At 42.8% G+C, this 27,719-nt stretch overlaps 1 protein-coding gene across 4 annotated transcripts in view; it reads left to right on the forward strand.

Annotated features, from left to right (window-relative positions):
* EDAR (ectodysplasin A receptor) overlaps nucleotides 1-27,719 on the forward strand; it is a 73,266-nt gene that overhangs the window by 21,259 nt on the left and 24,288 nt on the right. For all 4 annotated transcript variants that reach the window (XM_086880304.1, XM_086880303.1, XM_086880302.1 and 1 more), the window contains 3 exons: nucleotides 25,082-25,150; nucleotides 25,843-25,965; nucleotides 27,063-27,244. In XM_086880304.1, coding sequence (XP_086736430.1) covers nucleotides 25,100-25,150; nucleotides 25,843-25,965; nucleotides 27,063-27,244 — 356 coding nt within the window. In that variant the 5' untranslated portion in view covers nucleotides 25,082-25,099. The remainder of the gene's footprint in view (nucleotides 1-25,081; nucleotides 25,151-25,842; nucleotides 25,966-27,062; nucleotides 27,245-27,719) is intronic.

Consider the following 27,719-nt stretch of genomic DNA (forward strand, 5'->3'; position numbering starts at 1 on the left):
TTCACTGCCTTTTGAAGCAGCACACTGGGGTCAGGCAGAGTCCACAGGACATGACAGGTGCCAGCATCCCACTGTACACAGGTAGTTGTGTTGAGCCTTCGTTGAGGCCAGCAACGAGAAGAATTGCTAAATTAACAGACCCAGAAAGCTCCTAATCCACTTCCTGGTCATTAGACAGCTTCCTTTTCCCCAAGAATATCATATGTTTCCTGTTCCTTGCTCTCATGGGTGTTCCCAGTTATCCAAGTGAATACAACTTTTACATTGGCTGCTGCATATAGGGGATTCCTACCTTGAATGTCAATATGATCACTTTGCAACACCCTAGTAGGGTTTCAAAATTGTGTAGGTAATTTATTATCACAAATATGCACTGATTTTTAATGCCTAACAGACTATGAAAATCACAAAACAGAACATAAAAAAATGGGCTACAATATAAGATCAAAGTAGGAGTTTCTTGAGTGAGATCCAATAACATTGTATGTCCAAAAAGTAAGATCACTCTATTTTTAAAAACTTATAAATTTCCTATGTGTATAAATTTCCTATGAAAATTACCCTTATGTTTCTAAAGATCAGGATGGAAGAAGATCAGGCCTTGACATTACTGAATGAGACACACTTCAACATTGCTAGATAAAGAAATGGCACCTATCTGGTTTATGTTACCAGATAGGTGCCATTTTTCAAGTCTGATCTATTGCAGTGTCAACAGATTGCCACTAACATTTTGTTCAAACCTTCAACTTAGAGTTGTCATGAAAAAGAAGATCATCTGGATATTCAGAAAAGCTGGACCTCTTCTTTAAGTCAAACCTCACTTCTCTCTGGATCCATTTCTTTATTAAAGAAACATGACAAAGTGAAGTTAAAGTCTATCTACGCCTGAGGCAGGTCACGGGTTTGTTTCTCACAGTGGTAGTAGGCTGCTGAGGATCACTGTACAATATTGCTTGTGAAGAGTAATCACATTTTAAAATCTAGCAGAGAACTAGCCCTTCATGATCTTGAGTCCAGATTTTTGGTACTTCAGGGAAACCATCTTTGTGCCCATTATACTGAATCCATGAAAGGAAATTTGAGTGTGTGATGGCATTGAGCTGTAGTGATGACGTGCTTGGGAAAAACATTGTTTGCTTTACTTTCCACACAGTGCTAGAAAGCATAACCCAAGAGCTGCCATGAAACTGTGTTCCCAGTGCTGCTGAGCCTTGGAGAGCCCATCTTCTTGGCAATCACCATCAGAAGTCAGAGTGGAGCTATCACTCTAGGAATTCAATGTGTTTTCTAAATATAAGCTTAGGATGGCTGGTAGTTCAGAGGAAGCCCTATGAGGGATGAAGTATGTCACATCTGAGGACTGTCAGTACATTGGTCTCAGTACATTAAATATGCAAAGATGAAGACTCGTTTCCTCAGCCCTGTGTCCACCACCAGAGTTCTCCAGGCCACTTTTGCAGAGGTGTTTGCATTAATGTTAATAAAGATTACACATAGAAAAGAGTTTTTCAGCTAGTCATTTCTTCACATACACACACTCAAACCCTGCTAGCATGTTTCTAAGTAACTTAAACAATTTATAAATTCTAATTCGAAGTTCTAATTCAGAAAGAGTTTTAGACAGTAATACTGGGAAACGGCTTTGGAAAATACAAAGCAATTCAAATGTAGGATTTGCTAAGTGCAGTTTACATGTTTAAAGTACTTGACTTGATAAAATTACTTATTTATTTTAAGGGGAGAAAAAATCTTTCCCAAAACCACAGGGAAACACCATTGGCCAGGTCTTCTTTGTATGCACCATTTCATCCAGTCTGAACTCAGTCCTCAATTTGGCCAGTAAAATATCCTGGAAGTATGTATGCCCTTATGCCCTCCAGTCATGCCAAGAAAGCATTTTCTGCCTGGAAGCACAGACTACTAGATTTGTAGCAGCACCACCAAAGCCATCTCCATCTCCAAAGCAACCATTTTTGGTCCAAAGGCTGAGGAAAGGAAAGTGCTTGCCTTAGTGTTTTCCCATCCTTTCTAACCAGAAAGCTGCTATCTTTGTTCACCCCAAAGCAAAAAGGAAGTGGGAGAGCAGCTGAAATCACTCCACCATGGCATTAGGAGCTAGACTGCAGCAATCCTAGTGTTCACAGTGTGAGACCCAGTACCTGAGAGCACTGAGGTGCCCACGGGTTGTCCCTGCTGAAGAACCTGGCAAAGGGGCACCTGGGAGGGTCTCCCTGAGCTGCCTGCATTGAGAAGGAGTGTGAACCCCAGAGTACTCCCAACCCACTCTCTAGCATGTCTGTATAGGGTGCTTGGGGGAAAAATATGGGCTTCCTCAGGATCACTGCTCAATGCCATAATGGCTAATTATAGGTCTTACAGTGAAAGAAGCAGCTCCTAAGAACAGAGATCTTAAGCTACTAGACTTTCAGTAGAGATGTTATTTCTGGGATATTATTCCCACAGGCCAAAGTACAATTACAGTGTTGGTTTATGTTTCCTTAAAAAAAAAAAAGTTAAATGAGTAAAGTGTACAGTTTTAAATTAATCCTGTTATCAAAGACTCACTTAGACAGTTTCACCTTTTGCTTCCTCTTTGTAATGTCAGTGATATCTGGGAAAGTCTCTGGTTTGAATCTTTGCATGGCACAGGGTAAAGGGCCTGGGCAGCTACAGGGTGGCAGTTTTGGTCCTGCAAGGTTGGATACTTTGAAATCATCAGGAAACCTGATCCTGTATAATAAATGAACAAAGAATGCAGCCCTTTGCTATGCAGTACTCCTCCAAAACAACAAACAGAAATTAATGTTTTTCCCTCTACACACAGAAGAGCAAGTTCTTGAAGCAAGTAGGGGTCTACTTCATTCATACTGGGAGCCTTGAAATACTGTTATTTGCACCTGACCACTCTAAGGGGAGTTATTGCAGTATGACTCTTTGCATGCATAATAATTTCCTAGAAAAATATTCACACAAGTTGTCCATAATTAAACTTTCCCCAAAAGGTAAACATCTAAGGAAAAGATTGGAAAAAAATAGCTCTGATTTCCAAGTACTGAGAAACCAGTTTGCCCTCTCTAAAGTGTCACTTCCTTGGGCAAAGTGACAGAAAGACAGATGCAGTTTAAAAGCTTTGAGCTGTCATGGAGGTGGTCTTTTCTAGGGCACACATTTCCTACTTGAAAATAAAATTGGGCAGAGTTTGATGGAGTTGGGAACGGTTTGCAAGCTGTGTCTTGGGAAGAGGCAGTGGAAAAGAGAAAAAACTGAAAAAACTATCAGAACTAAAGACTGTGCATGTCTGCCAGGGATAAATTCAAAATCAGGGCACTGTTTCAAGGGTCCTTTGAGTTCATTCAGGATGTCATTGAAGTGCAAAAGCCCAAAGTTTGTATGTGTCCAACACTTTGTGCTGTGCTACTGAGAAACAGCATGCAGCAGGATGGTGAGAAGTAATTTAAAATAAGGAATATACTAGATAGGACCATATTTTTCAGTCTTATTCATATAACTTCAATCCCAAAATACGTGGGAGGATTTTATGAAAGGATATACAAATTGTATGTAATGGCTTTTCACAGCAGCATGCCACTGCCTTTTAAACACACAGTAGAAAACACAGCACTGTTGTGCTCAGAAGTACTTTATATTTCCATTTAGAGTGTGTGGGTTTGGAGCATGTGGCTGGAGGGGTAATGCTTTAGGTTTAACAAAAATGGGCTCTGGACAGTGCCTCATGGAGGAAGCTCAGAGATTTTATATAGAAAGAGCAGCAAGGCTTTGGTTGCTTGGCCACTCTTCAGGGACCGGGGTGGTCCTTTGTGGGCCTGCATTCCCAGGACTTGAGCTTGATAACATTCCCTTTCCCAAGCACCAAACGTGGTTTAAATAGGATGTCTGTTTTCTGATCTTAAACAGCACTGTCAGCAGCTCGATACTTCAAAGACCACGCTAGGCTGCTGGCTGGGTGCCAGTTCTCTGAAGGAAGGGTGCCCACATCACTTGGCACAGCAGCTGGTGTTTGTCTTGTCTCCAGTCACCTGTGCCAAACCTGCCCCTTTGGTAAAGGCCAGGATCTCATCTGAGGCCGTGCCCACTAACCACAGGCCACATATATAGTAGCCTTTGCAAACACCATTAATTGTCTCTGAGATGTACAAGCAGCCTGGGGAGTAGCTCAAGCTCTAGCAGAGAAAACCTGTTCCCTGAGATGCAGGTATATGGGAGCAAACAAGAGTGGAGGTGGGCGCTTTAATTACAAACCCAGGTTGTCTGTAGCAGAAGTATCCCAACCTCCAGTTCTCTGAACACATTTAAAGGATGAAAGTGAGTGATTCATGTGTAAAAGAGGCACTAGTCATCACTGAATATTGCAGTCCTAGAGTAAGCTGAGTATTGTTTTTAAAGCCTGTTGCTTTCCCAAGATGTCAATTTGCATGACAGGATGCTAGCTGTATTGTCCAAATGCTCAGTCAAATCTATCACAGTGACAAGGAAAGACTGTGCTTTCCTCCTTGCCTCTGAAATTCCTTGAATACCTGGTGCCAGCAGTTCAGCTGATAATGCAAAGAGGGATGAAAGCAGACGGCCTTGTTTAGGAGAAGCAACTTTTCAAATGGGCTTTGACAGGCTCCCTTCATCTTTCTGTATCATGTCATTTCAATGCAAGCAACAGACTACAAATAAACCCTTTGGTACAGCAAAGGCTACAGCACTTCTCATTTGTTCTGTAACTGAACTGTTACTTAATTGTTAATGTACTAGTGATTATTCCATTACTAGGGATATAGAGTGTTGTATCTCAGTCTCTGAGCTCAGATTTAGCTATTTTCAAAATACTTTTCAGGTTTCTGATCAAACTGCTAAGTACAGGTTTATGTTAGTGTAGGTCTTTGGTGCTTATAGTGGTATTGTTTTGATAAGGAAATTATACTGCTTCCTTTGAGTGCATTGAACACCCACCAGTCTTATCTATGTGATTCTCTTTTATTAACTCTGTCAACTGCTGTGCAGAATGCGCTCTTTGTGTCTCATGGCTCAAATCCAGATGCCGCCAGCATCGCTGAGAACTTCACTGCAGACTTCAGGGGGGTTTCACCTGCACAGCTGTGCCTGATGCTTCACCTCAGGGAGGAAGCAATCTTGTTCATCCTGAACTGCCAGGCTGTACTTTTGAAATGGGGTTGTTCAGACAACCCACATCCTCTCAAGTGTCTCAGCCCTTCTTAGTCTAGGGACAGTGGTGTCCATCCCTCACAGGTCTGAAGTCAGGCACGTCAGTATACACCCTACCTCACCAGATGGAAGTGAGTGCCATCACACAGGGATCATGGGACTGTTCACAGAGACACAGCTGTGTCCCTCTGTGCCTTCCAGTAAACAATGCTGGAGACAACAGGTTTTAAATCCCTAATACAAGAGAAAAATCTCTAAAGGGCAGGGGGGAAAAGCCTACCTAGAAAATAAGGCTGGGCTGACTATTGTCTGTTTTACTTAGGGCAGAAAAGTACCATGCAAAGTGTGACCAGGTGCCTGCACACCAGGGTTTGCATAGCAGAAGAAATATCCATGTGGCAACAAGGGCCTCAGCACTGAGGTATGCCTTGGTTTTTGCCTCTCTTGGCTTAGTCCCAAAATATATTAAAGTAGCCTGGAAGCTGCTTTGATTTGTATCCAGCTCTAAGGGCTCCAGTGGACCATGGAGGCATACAAGGCAGGGTGTAGTAATGGTAGTTACAGGTTTTCTAAGTTATCTGAATCATCTATGGCAACTTGTCAGACTGATCCATAGGAAGATAACTGAAGTCTACTCAGCTGCACATGAGCTCACCCTCTTAAGACAGGTCCAAGGCTTTAGAGAAGAAAAAGCATGTTTATATAAGAGAGAAAATGTTTCCCATATTTGCTGCTTCCAGACCTATCTACAGTGGTCAATCATGGGAATTTTCCTTCTGTGCTTCAACCCCTCCCTTTAAAGCAAGATCCTGCTATGCAACACAACAAACAAATTCTGCTAGTCAACTTACCTGTACAGGTCATGCTTCAGCCTCCATGACTGCAGTTCACTTCCAGGATGGCCTCCCTTCCCTGCAGGATAACCTTCAGTAATGTGAGGCCAAGAACAAGAGCAGCACTACACAATGGCCAACGGCATGCTGCGTTTGAGCCACCTAAAGAATATTCATCGGGGTCTGCCTGGATCTCCTGTGGGTTGGAAAGGCAGCATTAGTCCTTTTGCACATTGTAGAGCAGTTTCTCATATATATAGATATACATATTATATATGTGTATGTGTGTATTTATACATACAGGAAGAGCTTGTCTTTCCCTGTGAGACGAGACTCCCCTTTCCCAGCTGCAGCATGGTCAGGGAGTTTCATACAGATACATCTCAGATAAAATTGCAGCTAGAAGGGCTGCCAACATGCAGGACTTAAGCACAGGATGTCAGCAGCAACTATGTGAAGCATGGGAGAACAATTACACATGTGGCCTTTGGTGCTTTCGTAGCTTCACAGTGATATGAGTCTCGCGCTGTTCCAGATTTCTTCATACTGGATGTTAAATTAATTAAGTAAGCAGATTGAAAATGCTCTAGCAGCCACTTTCAAAAGAAGCCTTGGGGGTTTAATGTGCTTTAACTTCATGGGTTTAGTTCATATTACCAGTTCAGGTCCTCTCCTAGAATCCCCCCCATGCTTACAAGTCTTTAGTGCTATTTTAGCTTCTCACTCATGCATTCATCATAATATGTGAAAATAAGAGTTGACACAATGACAAAAGTTGTCACATTGAATACATTGTTTACTTGGCTTGAACAGATATTTTTATCATTTCTCCAGAGAAGGTTTCTTACTCAAATTTGCCAAAGATACTCAACAAGTTTAACTAGAAACTTGGCATTTCTTCATCCAAAAGTTCTTCAAATAATATTTTCCAGGAAGAGACTAATTGACAGCATCTTGCTTCACGTAGGCACACATCCTCCTGCGTTAGATTTCCTCGACCTGCTAACACTTGGAGTTGGTGGAGGTGGTCAGCTGTTGGGCACTGCATTGAACAGCCAGTAGATGGCTCACCTAGCAGGCACACTGATCAATCCCCCAAATTCAATTTTGTGTAAATGAGGGATAAAATTCCTGCCAGCTCGTGACAAGAGTGATTCTTCATGTCCAGACTGAGATTTTTCTAGTGTTCTGCGCTGTATATTTTACATAGCGAATCTCTCACCATTTTAATTTTCCCCAAGGCTTTCATGCTGTTCTAAGGGAAACTGCTCTTTTTCAAACCAGTGGGACGAGACAGCGTGTTTGACAGGAAAGGCCTAAAATTTATGTTTCTCTTGCTTCATGCTTAGACTTGAATTTACCAAAACAGCTTCTCCAAGAGGTAATAGCTCCTTGTTATTTATATTCACTGAACATCGCAGTCACCTGTGTGTCCAGAACCGTATGTGTCTGGGTTATATACATATTGATACCTGCAGACATTTTAACCTGGAGGAAGGGCAGAATTACTTCAAATTTTATTGGTGACCAGTAAGGAATAACCATCTTGCTGCTATTTTTAGCTTAGAAACACTACCTCCCAAAAATTTGGGCTAGGAGAGTTCACCAGTACCCTAAAATACTTTATGATTTATGTCTTTGGACTCCAGAAACCATGGACCTGTTTGCAAGAGCTCTGCAGCAATCACTATTAGTTGCCTATGGGGCTGCAAAACAAAGCTTCTAGGCATAAAAAAATTGTTAATATTAGTGTGACTTTCAATCTACTGTGTGGTGGCGGTGGAAGAACATGAGGAGACATGGTAATCCAGCAGCCATGATTTCAGGTGGTCAAGGTACCTTGAAGAAAGAGCTGAGTTCTGCATCCTATAAACATGTTTATTAAAATTAAGTTTAATTTAACATGAGATTACTACCAACATCTGTTCCAGCTCTACAGGAAACAAAAGAAATGGCTAGAGAGAGTTAAAGTCTGGCTGTCCTAACAGCCACCAGGGAGGAAAGCTGTTTATAAAAGGAAAAAAAAAACCACTCAAAATTTCTCATTCTACGAAGTCTCATCCATTCTGTTTCCAAACTGTATAACATGTTAGGCTTTAAGGAGTAAACAATGTTTCTCTGCTTCTGGCTCTTCAAAGCTATTTGATTTGCTGTTCTCAGCTCTAAGACAGTGGGTTCACTGCATGTCCTGCCTTGCCTCCTGTCTCCTCCTGCTGCATGGACACCGAGCTCATTGCAAGCAGCAGCACCAGCTCCTCAAGCCCACATGGAGCCCAGGAGCACGCAGCATTAATCCTTTTTGGGCTGGTTATTTTGCTAAACCACATGTGCCCTATCTGTGCCACCCTTCTCCAGTCCCCACTGCTGTGACTGTCCCATCATAGATCACAGATCAGATGTGCAGGCATCACTTTGCATAAGGTGCATAAGGTTTTTTTCCCACTTGCCCTGCAGAAACAACATACACGTTTTTAACATAAAATGTAACTAATTAAAATATATCCCACTGATTTGGGAGGTAGCTCTCAAAAATCTGTCCTGTTCAGGAGGGGATATTACTACACCAACTGACTCTATCCAGCACCTCAAGGTGCTCCAGAAAGTACTGAAGGAGGTATTACCACTATGACCTTGTTGTGAGCTGATTCAAAGAGAAGGCTTCCTCCATTCCTCCAGCTGGCTTTGATGTACATACAAGCCTTTTACTCAACATAAACTCTAAACAATATGGTCCCATCCCAAGAGCTAGAATTGAGAATAGCTGGCAGATGAGATACAGTCTTCCCCCTTCCTGTGCTCCTCCAGAAACATTCAGTTAGCACTGGCCTGCTTATGTGATATTGTAAGCAGGCTTTTGACCTGTTTGACTCTTTCAAAGCAGACACTTGACTCCAGCAACTGTTTTCTCTGTATGTAAAGTCAGGCAAGCAATAATATACCTGCACAGCATTCCAGTATATTTCCAACTCACTGTCTTTTTGGGAGACTGGGAAAAAAAAAAAAAAAAGAAAAGAAAAAAGAAAAAAAAAGCTAAAAACTTATCTTTTCAACATCTGTCTCTTTTGTCCTTGGGGCTTGATTTTACTGCAGCCTGTAAGAAGGGGTCCTTTGGATCTTCACCCACTGCATGGAAATTTCCCTCTGATTGCCCTAACTTTGGTTTAGTAGGGGCCACATAGCGTTAATGATGGGAAAATCTTAGGATTTGTATGCAATCAAAGCTTCCCATATTTCTTCTAAGTTGTTGATCTTCAAAGTACAGAGGTGTTGTCTCTGGAGGAGCAGTCACTGCTTTATACCAAAGAAAGCTTCTGAGAAGTTCAGTGTCTCCATGTGAAAGCCTTCAGTCTTCCACACAGAAAAAAATGTAGCCAACACTAAGCCATTGCCAATGTACCCCAAAAAGACAAGATATAAGCTTCACTATAACATTTCCTAGGCTCCACTCATTACATATCACTCTGCTTTGCTTCTACTCTCAGGATGGCAATTAAATGCAATTAGTGACCCCATTTCTCTCAGGTCACTTAAGGAGTTAACCAAATTTTAACACAGTTGTTTAAAGAGCAGTTAAATATCTGCAATAAATATTTGCAGACATCGAGAGTTTTGTGTTGTTTTGTTAAAATAGATGTTATCTATTAGGGCATCCTCCAGTAGTTTGATCTCAGAGTTGGCCAACAAGTGACACAGGAGATACTTGGAGAAGTTAATGGACAAAAGGAAGCAATTTCCCAGCTCTGTTTAAAGCAGAAGTGTTCTTGCCAGCCCTCACAACTGTATTCTCTCCTGACCATACAAGTGTGCTGCATGTAAAACATTCAGTCGTCAAAAAAGAGACACTAGAATTTGAGGATGAAAGATTTCTGTAGTGGAAATATTGCAAAGATAATCTGCCAGAAAAATCTTTTTCAGCAACTTGAGCATCCAACTCAAAATAGCAGCTCATGTTGCTGGAGTCACTGCTTTCATCCAGCATCACAATGAAAAGATGTGAGCTGGCGTGGCTCGGCAGTCTGCAGGAAAGACGATGACAGCTTTCTGAGGGTGCAGATTGCTTTTGTTCTCCAGATGAAAACACTCTTACCATAGCAGGCTCAACATCCCCTTTACCAGCCTGGCAAAGCAAGGAGCATGAAGAATGGGAATGTGTTGCTATGGCATCACTGGCAGAACAGAAAATTCAGTAGAGTTTACTCCAGCAGAATGAAAAGCCCAGGACAGTTGTTAGGCACAACTGGAATGTATTTGCTGGGGTATAAATAGAAATGCTGTAAAACTGATATATGTCTAAAAAATGCAAGATATTTTTTCTCGTCTTGGTAGTAATGCCAAATATTTTATGGGGAAGAAAGGAGAAGAGCAAGTTGAAAACTTACCAGCTTCAAACATGTAGCAGCTTAATAGATGAGATTTTAGTCTCCAGCAGATCCCTAGCTGACTTCAGGACCTTTATTCTCTCACAACCTCATTTGGGAATGTGTGAAAAGAGAACTTGTAAACTTTTTGATGCAGTGCTCTATCCAGGGTGGCCAAGGCTTTCATAAAATTACTCTGTTCAGATTTAGACATTCATTTCAAAAAAGATGAGGTCACGGTGGAGAAAATCCAGGTAGAAGCACAAGCAGAGAGTGCTCTAGAAATAATGGGTAATGGTGCAAGACTGGATAAATCAGAACTGTTTTACATAAAATATGACCAAGCTGAGGTCACAAATACCTAGGAGACTATTGCAGAGCAGAAGGAAATAATCCTTCATGTCTGTGGTGGATAAGAAAAACAGCAGCAGCTCCAAGAGAGTGAAGAAAGATATAGATGAGACATGCAGAGAAGAGGCCTAACAGCAGGAATGGCAAAGCAGTGGAATAGAGATGAGGGAAAACTCTGTAATCTCTGTCACTGGAGGTTCTCAAGATTCAGTCAGACAAAAGTTTGTTGGTGTGGCAGAGAATGAGTCTCTTAGTATGAGTCAGAAAGGTAATTTCTCTGGCTGTGAATCAGAAGATGACTTCTTGAGGTCCCATCTTGTCCTGGTGTTTTTTTGACAACTGAATTATTTGATAAATAAACACTTACCACAGAAACACCTATTTTCTTTTTCTGACAGGATGCACTTTACTGTACTGATACAATGAATTATCAAAGGTCTCTATAATTCTCTGTAGAATCTGATGGCTTTATAATCTGGTCTTTTTGGGTGCGTCTTGGAGGTACATAGAACTTTAAAGAAAGTACAGCCGAGAAGATGCAAGAATCTTGTTTTAATTAGGTTAATTTGTTGTAGTTCTGAGATTTGTTTCAGTGTAAACTTTATTCTGTTAATAATCATTGAATTGATCATTAATTAATAATTCATCATCAAAACTGCTGAAAAAAGTGGGAGATGAAGTATAGGAAAAGTATCCATTCTGGTCTTGCAAAAGGAATTTTTATGTTAAAATACTTGGCCACAAATATCACACACATAGACACAAACTACAAAGCTGTCAGATGTGATAGAAATGAAATATAGGGAGAATTAATTTCTTCCATGTTTAGTAATAAACTACATGAAGGCCATAAGATGGAGTGGAATATCCACACCAGGAAGTATCTGTGGTCCAAGTTTTCCAATAAAGATCCGTAAGAACTGAAGAAGTGTTTGCAGTATCATCTGAATTGCAGGCAACTGTAATCCAATGGGACCCTTCAGCCTCTCTTTGCTGCAATTACAGTGAATTCTTAAGTGCCAAGGCAGTAAAAAAAAGCACTTAAATTTACAGCTGTAAGCTATTCTTCTTTCTTATAATCCTGATAAATATGAATTATCCATTAATTGCCAAAATTATTTTTAATCTTCTTAGAATTATCTTAGCTAGCTGTAGCCAGCTCTGCTTTCCGCCTTGCACTGCTCTTCTGTGCAGAAGCTGAGTGGAGTGACATGTCTCCAGCCAGACATGTAGGATTTCTCCTCTGCCTGCTAGCATTCCTGCCTACTGCTCTGCTCTCCAGCAGCCCATCTCTCCCACCCAGAGCCCGGCACATCCAACTTCACCCCTCATCCTGCTGTAGCTGTACTGCAGCTTAGCAGCTGTGTGGGTCCTACTCAGGCCATTTCTCATTTCTCTGAGTGCCTCCTCAGCCCCTCCTCTCTTGCTTTTGATCCAAATATGATCCACTAGCCTGTGGCAAGGTAAATCTGTGTTCTTGGCTGCAAGGCTCTCAGACAAAGCCCTTCATGGCATGTCCAGCCCTGAAAAAAACAAACAACAAAGCAAAGCAAAACAAACCAAAACTCAACTCACAAAGCCCAGTGAGAACCTCCTCCTCCACAAGCTCCAAAATCCAGGGACTGATGAGTAAGCACAAACTTCCAGCAAGTTCTGCCTCTTCCTACCCTAGAGGGATCCTAAATAGCTCTAACACTTCTGCTCTGTTCTGAAACCTGTTCAAATATACCCAAAGGGGAATGAGGACAGTGACAGGCATTAGTGCAAGTTGTTCAACACAAGGTATAGTCCTGGTGCAGGTATCAGAATCTTTAAAGTTGAAAATACCTCTAGGGTCATCGAGCCCAACCATTAACCCAGCACTGCTGAGTCCACCACTAAATCATGTTCCCAGCTGCTATATCCACATGGCTTTTAACACTTCAAGGGATGGTGACTTCCCTGGACAGCCTGTTTGAATGCTTGACCACCCTTTAAGTGAATAAATTACTCATAATATACAATCTAAATTTCCCTGCATGCAACTTGAGATTTCTTCTTCTCTTGCTTATCACATGGGTGAAGAGACAGACCTCCAAATGTCTACAGTCTCCTTCCAGGTGATTGTAGAGTGATGAGGTCCCTTCTGAGCCCTTCTTCTCCAGGCAAAATATGCTCAGCTCCCTCAGCTGTTCCTCCTCAGACTTGTGCTCCAGATCCTTTACCAGCTTCATTGCCCTTCTTTGGACACACTTCAGCACCTCAACGTGCTTTTGTGTAGTGTGGGGTGGATATGTTACATTTCTCTACAGTTTGAAACAAGACACAGGGAAACACCCATCTTCCCTCATGTGTGTAATTGCAAAACCACTATGAGGGCCTCAGTGAGAGCACATTAAGACCCCAACAAGAAGGAGATTGAGTTATAGAAAACGCTTGTCTCTCCCAGGAACATGTCCTGGGCAGTCCCAGTCTGTCTGCCAGCTCAGGCTCCCCTGAGCTAACCGGTTCCTCCACGTGCACTGCTCAGGGCAAGGGCTTCGCTTGGAAAGGCAGGACTTGACCAAGCACCTTCTCTCCTGCCATGCAATTCCTATGGTAGCTGCTCTGTGTATATGTATCCCTCAATTTCCAATTTGTTCAGGCTAGAATACCTACAAGTCTTCCTTTGGGCTGGTGTGTAACTGAGTTTTGTCCTACTAATTCTTCGCTCTAATTCTGGTCACCATCCCATGGCACTTGGCACAGCACAGCAGAGCTCTGCTGGGGAAATGTGAGCAGGTCTCTCTGCTCTGCCATGGGGCACACATCCCTGCTTTCTGTCAAGCTGACTTTTCCCATGCCTGCGAGTAAGAGCTTGAGCCTCATCACGAGGCTGGTTTAAGGCTCATCCTTTTCCCCTCCCACTGCTCAGCACAGGATGACTCCAGTTCTGCTTTGTGAAGCCTCAACAATCCAGTCCATTCCATCGCCCTGTGCTTGCTTCCAAGCCTGGGGGCGCAGTGCACTCCAGACCTGGAGGCCCCATTCCGTTTTCTGGAATTGTGTAACCCAGACTCCAGCAGGCAGCTGGCTCTGGAGCAGCCAGCAGGCAGGACCTCACCAAAGGGGCACTGCAGCCTGTGCCTGGCTCTGCTGCCTTCCACTTATGTCACATTTCACATTCCTGTTTCCACCCTTGGTGCCCTCTCTCCAGTGCAGGCTCCTGGACTGGACAAGAGCATTTCATGCCTACGCCTTTTGCCCTGGTTTCTGCTTCTGCCCAGCTTCATCCCTCCTCCCCAGCTGCCCTCCAGTCTTTATTTCTCTTCTAACCAGAGAGCACGGAGCACCGTCCCACCCAAACCCTGGTATAGAGGTGTGGCAGCACCCTGTGGGGCTTAACTCCTAGGCAGACCTCGGAATAATTAAGGGGCCAGATGGATTCCTCCCACAGTTTGGCGGCCCTGGGAGAGCTGGGATGTGCATACATTACCCCTACAATCCTGCACACGGTGTTCTGACACCGCACAGCTCCTGTTTTCTTGCCATTCCAGGCAGCCTTAGCGTGCAGACAGGACCTTTGCCATGTCAGAATGCCTCCAAGCAGCAACCACCCATGTTGGCAGGCTAATAGGTTTCTATGGAATTTTGACAAGTCTTCAGATGAACATCAAACCATCTCAAATCTCCTGAGGGGCTAAGAATTAAAAAAAAAAAAATAAATCCCACACCACACTGATTTCACATTTCAGGATTCCCTGCAGCTTTGTAGCTAATTTAGAATCTGTTGATCCTGGTGCCAATAAATAGTTTAAACTATCTCTGTACTCAGACTTGGTTTCATCCTCAGGTTAGCATAGGTTGTTTAGCTAGCAAGTAATCCAACAGTACATATAGGAGAGATATTTGTACATATTTTTTCCATTGAGCAGAATGTTTCACAGTAGCTAAACATTTCTCTGGAAATCTTGCTTTCTCTGAAGCAGGTGAGTGCATTATTAATATATGTGCTAATGCACTGCCCCCCAGTGGAGTCAGAATCCTGTTCAGGAGATTGAGCTTTGCCAACCTTCACTTGTGAGGTGTGTAAAAAGAACACTCACATATGGTAAATCAAAACCTTCAAGTAACCACTGATGGGGCAGTATTAAATCTATTCAAATGTTTTTCATGGGGAGGATGATTCACATCCGATTTTAAATTTGCAGTACAATTAGTGCTGCCCCAGTATATCTCCTCTCTCAGCAAGCATTGCAGTTAGAGGGAACAGAAGGTCTTCAGCTGTTTGTGGGTGATGCTTCACATTCCCAAGATTCTAGGAGGAGCTATAGGAAGTTCTCATTTTTAGAGAATAGCCAAGTCTAAAATGTCTTAAGGCCAATGAGGTATTACACATAACTATTAAAGCAGATGTCAGGACTTGTATTTATTCACTACAACATCCCTCGTCATCTGGTAGGAAAACGTGTCCCTTCTGTTAGGTAATAGAAAAGATTGTATTTATTTGATCATACTGGATGTTTCTGGAGATAACTTTAAATATTCTGGAGATACTTAAAATAATGGCTCTTTGTCTTCTGTACGTCTTAGGATTGTCATTGCTTCACTATCATCATTTAGTTTTTCCTACAGCAACACAGAATATTATAAAACCTGAGGTTAGGTTCACGTTTATAGTCAGACTGATGGCATGTCCAAAGACTCTTATCAAAATGCAGTCTTACAAGACTACATAATTTTAAGCATGCAACTAAACATGGTAAATCAATGATGGTAAAAATCAAAGCCGTAAGACTGTGACACTCACTGTTGTGTTACTTATTCTCTGGTGTCATGTTCCTGATTTTTTCCATAGTGCTCTGCCATATTTCCATCACATCATCTCTGTGTCAGGACAGGATAGTGCTTCTGAAACTGCACCTCCAGGTTTTCTTGTGCCTGTGTCACTGGCATGGGATGAGGCAGTAGATGTGCTTATGAGTGATAAAAATACCTTTTCTTCTCAGCAGCTTAGTTGGATTGTAGCACCGTAAAAGGCTTCTGAATCAGCTAAATGACCAATTAATAGAGTGGGGAGAAGAAATATAAAGCTGATTTGAAAAACAGTATATTTGAAGAGAACATGGCTGGGGTCAGCAGCTGACCCTGGTAGTGCACAGGGGAAAAGCACCACCTGGCATAGCACTAGCAGCAGGAATATGCTTCCTTTCTGCAGATATATTTTCTGAACACCACATGAGCTTGCCTTCCAGGTCATTAGTTTGCCAGCTAGAACTCCCCACTTTGCCTGTGCTTTCTGGAGTGGATACCTTAGTATGTAGTACTTGGCTCCTAAGCTCCCCTTGACAGAAGGCTTTAATTCCTAATAAAGAGGGTAGCAATGGAATCCTTGGACTTCAATTTGACAATATGGACAAACATTTGACACTCATATGCATAAAGAACATGGGACAGGTCCTACAGGTCACACCAAAAGAGCAACCGCTGAATTGAAGACTCCTGCCTGGTCTCTCAAAACCAGTCTTATTTAAGTGAGTGTCTTGGGCTGCAAGTTGCAAGGACAAGTGGGTGAGCTGGAAAGCTCAAAGACAAGTGCCATGCTGGAAAGCAGTAGCTGTTCCCAAACAGGCAGGGTGCAGTCACAAGGCTGCTGCTCCATGGGAAGGAGGTCAAATGGTTACTTCCACAAGGTGACACCTTGTGTGGCAAGGAGGTGGCGTCTCAGTTTTCCTGAGTCATGTGATGATGGTGTTGGGAGAATAGGCATGGAGAGATAGGTCAGGTCTTTTTTAGACCAACTGACAGACCTAGAAAAAATAAACATCACAAGCCTAGTTCATTCATCAGGTCCAGAAAGCACCAGTAAAATCTATGCTAACTGCAAGGCAGAAGCAAGAGCTCTTGGATCAATCTTGTTATGCTAACAAATCCCTCCACATGAGAGAAAAAGGTGGTAAACACCTGTGGAGCATGGCGGGGGTGTTGCCTGGGAACAAAGTGACAGGCTGTAAGCTCCTGCAGAGAGGAGAAAAAAGGAGAAGGCAAGGAGAAAACAAAAAAAAGTCATTAGCACCTGTGTTGTATTTTAAAATATATTATTACATTTCTGGTATTTTGTAATTAACCCAAGTTAATTGTGAGCTCTTGGTTTGCATATTTCAGCCCAGAGGATAACCAGTTTTTAAAGCTAGCTTGCTACCTTGAAAGGCTCAGCTTGACATAGCCTACTAATGGGTTTATCAGATAAGGTACCACTAGGCTTAAAGCACTCCTTAATTAGGAATGTAAACACCTTCATTAAAAAAGAAATGAGGGCCTCAGAGAAATTATGAAGAGATTTTATGATTATCAACTCGAAAGAGAAAGTCTTCCAACAGAGAAACCCATTTCTCCCTCCTCTAGGACTGGAAGCAGCATACTTTGTAATTGCAATCCTCCCAAGCACGTTGACAATAGAGATTCCACTGCACTAGAACATTCCCAGAGTTTTGGGACATCCTGGCTGAACAGAGATGTGAAGACAGTCAGCCTCTCTGAAGGCATGTGTGTGTAAATAGACGTGTTTGTGTACACACTCGTGCCTGCAAACACGCGATTCCTGTAGGATGGGCTGCAGCTTCAGCTCTCCCTAGCCAAAGTGGTGGTTGTTCCTTCTCTTGCCTGTACACGTGGTGGTTGGCATAAATAGCAGCCTCAGCAGGCCATAGCTCGCCAGTACCCACAGATAATGGGGGATTTGGTTGCTTAGGCGTGTTCCTCTGCCCAGCACTGGGTCTGGGAGCTGTGTTTTGGCCTCTGTGCCCCATGCCCTCACTGAAGCCCCAGGGAGGCCCATGCCCATGAGATGGGTGGGTGGATGGGGCACATGGCAGGCTGCTCCCATGGACCATGCCCCAATCCCCTGCTCAGGGCCCTGAGGGCCACAAGCCCTGGCTGGTGCTCCAGGCCCTGTGCCGGGCCCTGCAGCCGCCTCTCCCCCTGGGCACCCCGGCACGGCGCCTGCTCGCTGTGTGGCCCCTGTTCCCAGCGGAGAGCTTCCCCTCCCTCTGCTCTCTCTCCCTGCTCTTCCCAACAATGGTGGCCCGGGCAGCTTGGGATGCAGTTTTGAATTTAAGTGCAGCCAGCCTTTAGTTTACAAAAATAATAAGTCCCCTTCAAACACAGTTATGTAAAAAGTAGAATAATAAAAAACTTAATGTTTGTTGGCAGCATACGTATCCCTTTGTAAGACAGAGGCCCATTGACAAACAAGAGGCTTTTCTGGGACTCTAACATCAAATACCAAAGTATACACGGCCACGACATAATACTGCCTCCATTACCTTTGCCAAACAGTGAAAATGCCTTTGCCAAAAAATGAAATTCTTTAATGCACTTGTACAAGGAAGGAGAATTTGTGTCCAGGACACTCCTGATAGCATCCTGTCCATGCAGAGACCTGCTCTGCAGTACCTCCAGAGGCACCACCATGCTCTGCTGCATCTCCCTCCCACTGCACCCCAGCTGCTGTTCTCTGTGCCAGTCAGATGCAGTAATTCAGATGTTTTTGTGTAAACCATGGAAAAACCGGAACTGTGTGTTGACCTCTGCAACAATATTTGGCTTTTAGTTAAGAAATGCAAATGTACTGTAGAGCTAAGAACAGGCATTATTTGTTCAATGGTCACCATGGGACTTTTATTCCATTTACAATTTCAATAAATTCTGTCAATGGCCACTGCAGGATTTCACCTCAGTTCCTTCCTGTAAAGTATTTCTAAATTTCAACCATTATTGTATTTAAAGAATGACAGTGTCTGCACTGTGCTAAAAATCATCTGCTTCTCAAATATTATGATCTTCAAAGGTAATCAGCTGCTTGCAGGAACAGACCCTGAGGAATGGAAGCAAAGTGTGAACTCAAATCCTTATTGGTCCTAATAACGAAAAACAAGCCTCAAACTGTTCTTACTATGTTACTTGTCAGCTAGAAAAGTAAAGCACAGCTAAAAGGAAAAAGTGTTAGAAAAGCACCATCATTGCTTTGGTAGTTTGTATTTTCCTAATAAGCTTTTAATTTTCTGTTCCAAATGGAAAGCAATACTTGTCTGAGGAAAGCTTTTGAATCAAAATTGTTTCCATATCAGCAGTTTTACCTTGGCCCTCGAAGCAAAATTCCAAAAGCAAGTTTCCTGTCCCTTGGGTAGGAGTAGATGGGGAAACTTCATAGGAAATGGTGACAGAGAAAGCACTGAACATATGTGGCACTGAGACAACACATCAGACAGTGAATGACTGTGTTGCTGCTCATTAATTCTCACCTTAGTAATATTAGTCTGGGAAGTCTAGGATGTTCACTTGCAATTTTTCATGGTGATGTAAGATCCGTCTTCCCACTATTTCCATGGAAAACTCAGATGCCCTCTGGCAGCCGTGAGCTGGCAGCAGGGTGAGCTCACCTGGGCGGTGGAGCAGGAGATCTGCTGGGGAGGATGGGGTGCAGCCCTAATGTGCCCCCAGCAGCACCACCACCACCACCTTTGCCAGTGCTTCTCAAAAGAAAAGCCCAAGCCCTCCGAAAAAAAATACCTAAGCAAGGAAACCAGAAGGAGTAATAGGACTGTTGTTGCACTTTCTGGCAGACATTAGGAGGAGCTGAAAATAATCAGAAAGTCTTCATGGAAATCACCTTAGGAAAACAAGCAGAGGTGGAAAGCAAGCCTGTACCATTGAGGAGAATCCTTCTGGGGACTGGCCAAAACATTCAAGATTTTTTCTCAATTTTTTGTATATATATATAGATATATGTATGTATATGTATATGTATATGTATATGTGCATATATATATGTATACAGATATCAGAAATAAAAAGTTTCTGGGGTTTTTTACTTAATTATGTAGCAGGGAACATCACAGATTGATTGATTGATTGATTGATTGAGATTATTTATTTATTTATAGTAAAACACCAATAAGAGAGTAAAAGAGCTTATGTAACTTCTACAGATCAGGGCAGCCTTTTGACTGGGAGAGATGCAAATCTGCTCACATTTTTGCCCTAATATTTTCTTGTTTGTATAAAGCAGCACCAGCTGCAGTAGCCTTCATGGCAGGAGGTCATGAGTGCCTTTTCCCTACTGTATGACTTCCCCACCCAAACACCAGTCTATCTAGCATTAACATCACTGATGTGGATGTGTTGTGGTGCCAGGTTGTGAAATTAATTAATTACCATTTTCCTGCCCCAAAAATCCATCCTATGCTCGCTCCCCTCTCACCTCCACAGGTGTCTTGGGGCAGCACGGAGAGGAGTTGTCTGTGAGCCATGTGCCCTGAGAGGACATTGGAGCGGGAATGGAGACCACAGTGGCTCTCCAGCAGTCCCAGCCTGGCAGAATTAGGTTTTGGAGGGATGCTGCTGTCAGATAAAACCAATGTCATCCCAGGGGAGAGGCTGAATCAGGCCCATGCCAGCAGCAAGGGGGCTGGGGCACAGTTGGCTCAGTACCAGCCAGCAGCGGGTGCACTATGGGAGCCCCAGGGTCCTCTCAGTCCCTATTAGTGCCCCCTTTTTGCGGAAGTGTGTGTCAGTCCTGCAAAGTGTGTTAGAAAAGCCTTTCTTTCTTGCCTGCTTTTGCTTTGTTCCGGCATGGTAGCCTCTTTTTCCCCAAAAGACCTTTTCATAAAGTTAATGACCTGCCTACCCGAGAGCTGATCCTCTTTATGTGAAATTTGTATATCAACTTCCAGAGTAGTTTCCAAATAAGCAAATCTGTAGGAGATGGATGGCTTCTCATTAGGTTTGATTGTCCCCAGGTCCTCAACACACAGTACCCCTATTAACAAATTAAAGAATCTTTTGTCTCCTCTTGTCAATACTGTTCCCACTGGAAAAAGTCTTGTGTCTGTGCCAGATAAATCAATTATTTTTCTGACAGGGTTGCCAGATCACAGGGCAATTAAAGTTTTATGTGTAGTTTGGGCCGTTCTCCCTGCCTTTTGATGTTTCAGGTACAAAGGGAGAATAGAGTTGTATCATTTTAGCACTTTTTACATCTCTCTGAAGAAATTCTTAAGGTATTTGCAAGGTCAGAGTGATAAAGAAACAGTAGGAAACAGTATAGTTGATGTTGTCCTACAAATGTAATAATGTTCCGTACAATATTTTTTCACAACAATGCAAACTGTAATTAAGGCTGCAAAATAGCTTTCTTCCATCATCTCTGTGTTTCCATTTACTTTTAATTCACTGAGTTTATTCTGTCCCTGAGCATGCAGTGCCATCATTGTCATTCAGTGATGGGCTTCCCTCCTGAAAGCAAAACTCAGACTGACAACTTTTTTCAGAAGTCTGGAGCCAGACTGAACTCTGCTACTGAACTCTGAAGCCTGTGAGGCCCTGCAGTGAGGATTATATGCTTATCTCAGTTAAGAAGGATTTAGCACCATCAGGAGCATACAGAGATTATCTACTGAGCTCATGCAAAAAACTGTGATAATCTATGGAAAAGGTGGTTTGTGAGGTTCCTCCCATAAACCCTGGGAACTAAGGGCAAGTGCTGGGTTTGCTGGTGGCCCTGTGAAAGACTCGAAATGTTCCCACCTTTATTGATATGAAAGCCTTTGTCCTGCATTCTGCTGTTGTTAGCTGGGGTCTTGGATGTAGATTAATGACTGATACCAATTTACCAGCTACTTTGGGATTACATTCCTAGCCACAGACCTGATAACCAAACTGCTGCTTAGGAAACCCCAGAAAAGAAATGTGCATAGGCCTATCGGAACTGGCAAAGTTATTTGAGACAGTGGTTGTGCCTTTCCCTGTCACAAGGTTTTCTGTCCTTGAAGTATATCTACATCAATGATGAAACTAAAGAAATACAGAGAGACCAAAAAAAACCCCATTTGTCTGTATGAGAAACATGTCTGTGCTTCAATCCACGTGTTTGTTTTCCTCCTTTTTTCAACTGTACTTCAAAAACCAAAAAAGTCTATTATAGGAAATTATTTTTCCTCTGTATTACTTACTGAAGCCAGAGAATTAAAAGAACATGTAAGGTCATCCAATGAAAGCTGTGAGCTTTAGCTTAGTCCACCAGCTGTGGTAACCTCATTGTTTGCACATTTCACATATTTACTCTGATTATAATCATGGAAGCTGTAAATAAATTATGGCAGTGCTACCTAATAATCTAAGTAAATTATCAAATTCAAAGGCTAACTACAATGAACAATGCTTTTTCTTGTTTAGACAGCACAAACTAAGCATTTTCTACCTGTTGGTTTATTTATTTGATTACTTATTTACTTATGTATTTGTACCTACCAGTTCTTGATAGGAGCCCACAAAGACTGTATGGAAAGATTTTTAGCCTGAAAGAAGTATTTGAGTAATAGAGTCCCAGTCATCTCTTTTTTCTGTTCCCCAACTTTCTGCCTTGCATCTACAGGAAAGTAGCTGAGACAGGGAGTCTCGAGCATTTCTTGCTGTGGTTGCCACTGGGGAAATAGTCTTCCTTTTCCTGTCATCTTACGTGTATATTCTCACCAGCTATTAACGAATATGCCCAAAAGACAAATATAGCTGTAATTAGCAACCCCCGCTAGTCATGACGAGACTTGCTGTGTGTTGCACACCTGATCCACAAAGACACCGTCTGTGTTTTACACCTCCTCTCTGGAGACACCCACACGTCCCAAACAAAAACACAAATCAGGATCTCTGGAGGGCTTGGCAGACAAGCAACCAGAGATCCCAAATTCCTTAGGAGTGATACCAGAGTCCCAGCAAAAATTACACCTCCAGCTCCTTCCTGCTCACTGCTTCATGCCATCCCACAGCAGAAAGTCATTTACTTCAGCTGAAGGAGACTAATTCATTAAGAACTAATTTATTTTAATGATTAGGGGCCATAATGTCTGGTCACTCTTGTTCCTCCTTCTTGGCAGAAGCTGGCTGGTTGAAGATGTCTTCATAGGTGTCAGCTAGAAACAAAAGCGATCTTGGCACCAGAAGACCCCTTGTTGTGTGGATGGGATTAATGAGTGACAGGTAGCATGGTGCACATATAACTTACCATGCCTGAAAACTGACAGCAAGCCCTAGAGCAGCCTGGCATATCTTGGTAGGCACCTTCAGGTACCACCCCAGCTGAGAAAAAACCTGTGGCCCTATTGCAAGAAACCTCCTTCATCTCCCTCCCCCCACTCCCAGGTTCACTCCTGTGTTATAAGTGTTTTAACACCAAAGGAAGAAAAACCCCAACCAAGTAAACAAATAAAACCAACAGAAATAAGACAGCCAATTTATGGGCAGTGTACTTGAATAGGATGATGAATACCAAAATTTAACTTTTTTGATATTGCAATTAGTGGGAAAGGTCTCCCTTGGAGTTATAATCTAGCACTTTGAAATTACTTTCTCCAGTTAAAAGAAGTATTTCCCATATGCTTGACATATTGCTGCAAAAAATGAAGGAATGCAGGGGAAAAAAAGTACGTTTACATACAAAACATACCCCACATGCATATTTATATTAAGAGACAGAAAAATGAGTTATTTATGTATGTATAACTTGACACTTTCCACATTTTATGTAAATAAATGCCAAATGAAGAAGATTATATTGAACATTAGTGGGCTATACTCCGTTTCCATTTTTCAAATCTGGCTATGATTGCACACAAGTACCTCAATCAGTGAACATCTGGGTGGCTTGAGAGCAACTGAAGCGTGGTTTTGCTCTAAGATATACTCTTACTGTAAAGTTACAGAATCAAGATTTACTGGTGAAAATTTTGGTTCTCAGCAGCCTCAGACCTGATTTATAATAAATGTGATCATTTAGCAGTATCGGTGGGGCCTTGATAATACTAATATCTAAGGTCTGACAAACTCTTTTATAATTAGTGTACAGTTTAACATACATATGCATTATGACAATATCCTTGGAACTTTTCCAGGCAACTGCGCTGCCACAGACAAACCCTTCATCCACCTTCATGTCTGACACTTTATACAATGGAATTACTATTTTCCATCTCTTACCTCCAGATTTAGGACAATTTATTTCTGGCTCTCTTTTGTTTCTAGGTTTCAAAGTGCAATTTCCTGCACAAACGAATATACTCATAATTCAGGTTGTCCACCCACCCACCCAGTTACCTGTCTCAGCTAGCCCAATTGCTGGAAGGAACATATAAAGCAAGTTCACAGTTTGATGCTGGAGTGATATAATCTTTGCTTAATCTACTTAGTGTTTAAAAATGTAAATGTTTGCAGCTATCTCAAATACTAGAGCGCTGCTCTCATGTAAATTGTATGCTCGAAAGCGGCACAAAGCAGTAATTGTATTCTTCTGGGAGGCTAAAAGTCTCCCAGCGTCTGAGACACGGAAAATTGAAAGAGTAGCTTACATCTGCTAGGACCAGAATGTTGCAACTGTATCTCAAACACTTGCAATCTGAAGCTCTAAAAGCCCCAGGGCATATTATGTGCTGTAACAATATAATTAAATAGTTTGTATCAAGCTAAAAAAGAAAAAAACCAAATTGTGCCTCCTTTTCCTGTCTTTTTCACCTTAGAAAGAAATCCAGCATTTGAATATGGAACATTAGCTCTTATTCAAAATTAATCATTTTAAGAAATAAATAATAATAAATAAATATAAAAATAATGAATGAATAAATAAATAACATTTAAATGTGTTTGTGACATTGATTCTAGCCTTTATTTTTCCCAACTGTTTTAATAGCCTTTCTAATACAAGGTTTGGCTCCTCCCTTCGGTTTAACTTCTTAAATCTGCAGTTTGCTTATCAAGAACAAAAAGCAGCTGATGCTTGCTAAAGAAGGGGAAGCAGCTCTGGGCTTTCTCAGGGCATCCACAGGAGCCAGCAAGCAAAGTGCACCCCTGGTGTTCTGACTGCCCACACTGCTTGCCTTTGGCTCACTCCCTGGCTCTGCTTTGGCTGCTCCGTGCGGATCTTCCCCAGACAAACCTGAGGTGGTGTGGTCAAGCACCAACTGGTGTGGACACAAGCCAGGCTACTGACCCCCAGCCCTCATTCAGTGGTCAAGACACAGGCCTCCATTCCTCCTGGGAGGATTTCTCAGCAAGCCAAGAGGTGCCAGAATTCAGACTGGGTTCCTCATCTTTCACAGATTTTTGTAAATATGGCAAGACTGGATTCCCTCCTGCCATTACCTTCTCAAAGAGAGGAAAGAGGTGTGTGGTAAGGGTGTGTGGTGCCTGTGTGTATGCACGACTGCACGTGCACATCTCCCCCTCTCTTTGTTTAGACCTCTGGGCATTGCTCCCATGTAACCTTTGTTCTGCTTATGAGCCCTTCTGTTCTTATTTTGGCAACACACACAAATATTTACTCATGTTCATAAACAATCACCAATTCTATCTTTTCAGGTAAAGTATCAAGAGAGCATGGCTCACCTGGGTGAACGTAAATGGACTCACGTGTTCCCTTTCCTGATGGTAGGTATTTCTGTGTGTACGTGTCCTTCTAGTGTGCAAAAATAACAGGGTTCTGCTTGGGGGTATTCATAACCTCCTGTGAATTGTGGCAGAGCTACACATGACCTAGGGACTGAACCTCAATCCAGTGATCATTTCCATTCCATAAAACACCTGGGAATGTGCTGTTTAAACCCTGGCTGCTAGGGAGGAGGGGGAAGGAGAAGTACCCAGGATGGAGCAGAGACAGAAGGTGCTAGAAGAGCACATTAGCCTGGGTGTCACATGAAGCACGGCCCTACTGTGGTTGAGGCCCGAGGCAGTGCATTATCTCTGGCTATTATAGTTGTCCCTTGCAGTCACATTTATGAAGGCTCATTAGAGCTGGGAGTGATGAGGGTGTGAGCTCTGGCATTTGCTTGTGCAGGAGAGCATGTCAGGTAACAGGCCAGGAACCGTGGCCTTCAGTGTTTTAAGGAGTGGCAGTGCCAACAAGCATGAATGTCAGTCTCTGAGAAACTCTTGGAAGTACCTGGTTGCTGAAACCTGCATCTGCTTCCATTTAGTGTCACCACTTCTGCTGCTGAGCTTTCACAGTGCAGTGCTGGCCCTGCTGCCTGTAGAGTCACAGCAGCTGTTTAAGGGGAGGGGGTGAGGCATGGAGGACGGTGGCAGTGGAAGTGACAGTGCTCTGGAATGCTCTCTGGTGACAGGTCTCCCTGGTGTACTCCGCCAGTGCCGAATACTCCAACTGCGGTGAGAATGAGTACTACAACCAGACCACTGGCATGTGCCATGACTGCCCCAAGTGCGAGCCGGGTGAAGAGCCTTACATGGTAATTCCAGCTTCTGCTGCTGCTGGGGGGAACACATCAAGCACCAAATGCAAAAAACCCAAATGCTTTGTTATGTGGAAGCAATGGGTAGGAAAGCAAATGGGGAAGGCTATAAGGAGTGCTCCTGAGCAGGTACACTCACACCTCCAAGTGTGCTGTGGGAGCAAGGCATCCTGCATGCATGCCAGCAATCCACATCCCAGGAACAGCCTGTTACAAGGGATACTGTAAAAATTGAAAGGTAGAAGTTCCATACACAGTCTCTGCCAGCCTGTTCTCATCTCAGCAGTTACTTAGAAACTGGTGCTGGCATTCCAACACAGAGTGATAAATCGGTCAGTCTGGTCTGCTTGCTGGCCTCTCACACTGACAAGTTAATTTTGCTCTCCCACTAAGATATTTTGGCACTAAAGGAACTTGGATGTTTCTGCAATATTTTAAATTATGGTTCCTAAGTAACTTTCTGATTTACAGCAGATAATTGTTGCTTATTAAAAAAAATAAATTACTGAAATCCTGTTTGGTTTTAATGGGATAAACATCCTGTTCAAGCATTTCACACAGTTGGTAGTCCCAAACAATTATGTTTGAATAATAACCAGTTTGGTTTAGTTTTATTTATTCTAAACTTAATGTTCAGCTGGGACATGTGAGTTCAGAGGTTACAAAATCTCATCCGAACATTGCCTTTTGGACTGTTCCCTCTGGGGTCTTCTAGCCTGAAACTGCTGATAGCCCTGCTGCAGCTGTGTTTCTCCTGTAGGAGTCTTCTCTACTCTTCCATTTTTAGTTCACTTTCTATCCAAGCAGCAGCTGAAATTCACTTCCACAGTTTGCTGGACTATGATAGAAGTAGTATGGAGGGCTGCTTACAAGCAGTATGATTGATGCTCCAGTTCCCCTTCTCCCTCACCAGCACACAGTGTGCTGCATCCTTATGTCCCTGCATGTTCTCTTTGGGATAGACACTACCAGGCCAAACGACAGACTCCTCTCCCTTGTGCTGCAGGGCCAAGGGGAAGGCTGGGAACATTCTCTTTAGCTAGAAGTTGGTGTGCAGCACAAGGCTGCTTTTGAGTGACTGTGTGTTGTTGCAGACATGTGGATATGGCACCAAAGATGAGGACTATGGCTGCATCCCCTGCCCTTCAGAGAAGTTTTCCAAAGGAGGTTACCAGATATGCAGACGGCACAAGGACTGCGAGGGTTTTTTCCGAGCCACAGTCATGACACCTGGGGATCAGGAGAATGATGCAGAGTGTGGTCCTTGTCTCCCAGGGTAAGGACTTATCCATGGATCTTTGCTCTACCCAAGGCACTGGGAAGTACTTTTCTAATATCAAAATTTCTGACAGCCTCTCCATGTCAAAACTGACTGTAGGTACAATACTGGTAAATTATGCTTTTTCATCTCTGCTAAAACAATACATTTAAATGTTTCAAAAGCATTGGTAAGTTTAATAAACACAGAGTCATAAAATGGGCCTGGAAGGGACCCTAAAGATGTTCTTAATCTTGCTGAAGTCTCACTGAAGAAATAGCTGTTTGGAAGAACTAGAAACCCTATTCTCTTACTAGAAATGGAAAGGGAACGAGCACAGGTGTGTAGTGCCATTATAAACACTCAGAGAAATCCAGCTTGGCCTCCAGCTGTAGCTTCAGAGGGCCACCTTCTCAGTCCTGCCTCCTACATATGAGCTGCATGACAGCACCTGAAATACCCTGTAGGGTCTATGCTGGCACTACAGATTGTT

Source organism: Cyanistes caeruleus, chromosome 3 (assembly GCF_971803275.1).
Source record: "Cyanistes caeruleus chromosome 3, bCyaCae1.hap1.1, whole genome shotgun sequence".
In the NCBI taxonomy this organism is placed as follows: Eukaryota; Metazoa; Chordata; class Aves; order Passeriformes; family Paridae; genus Cyanistes; species Cyanistes caeruleus.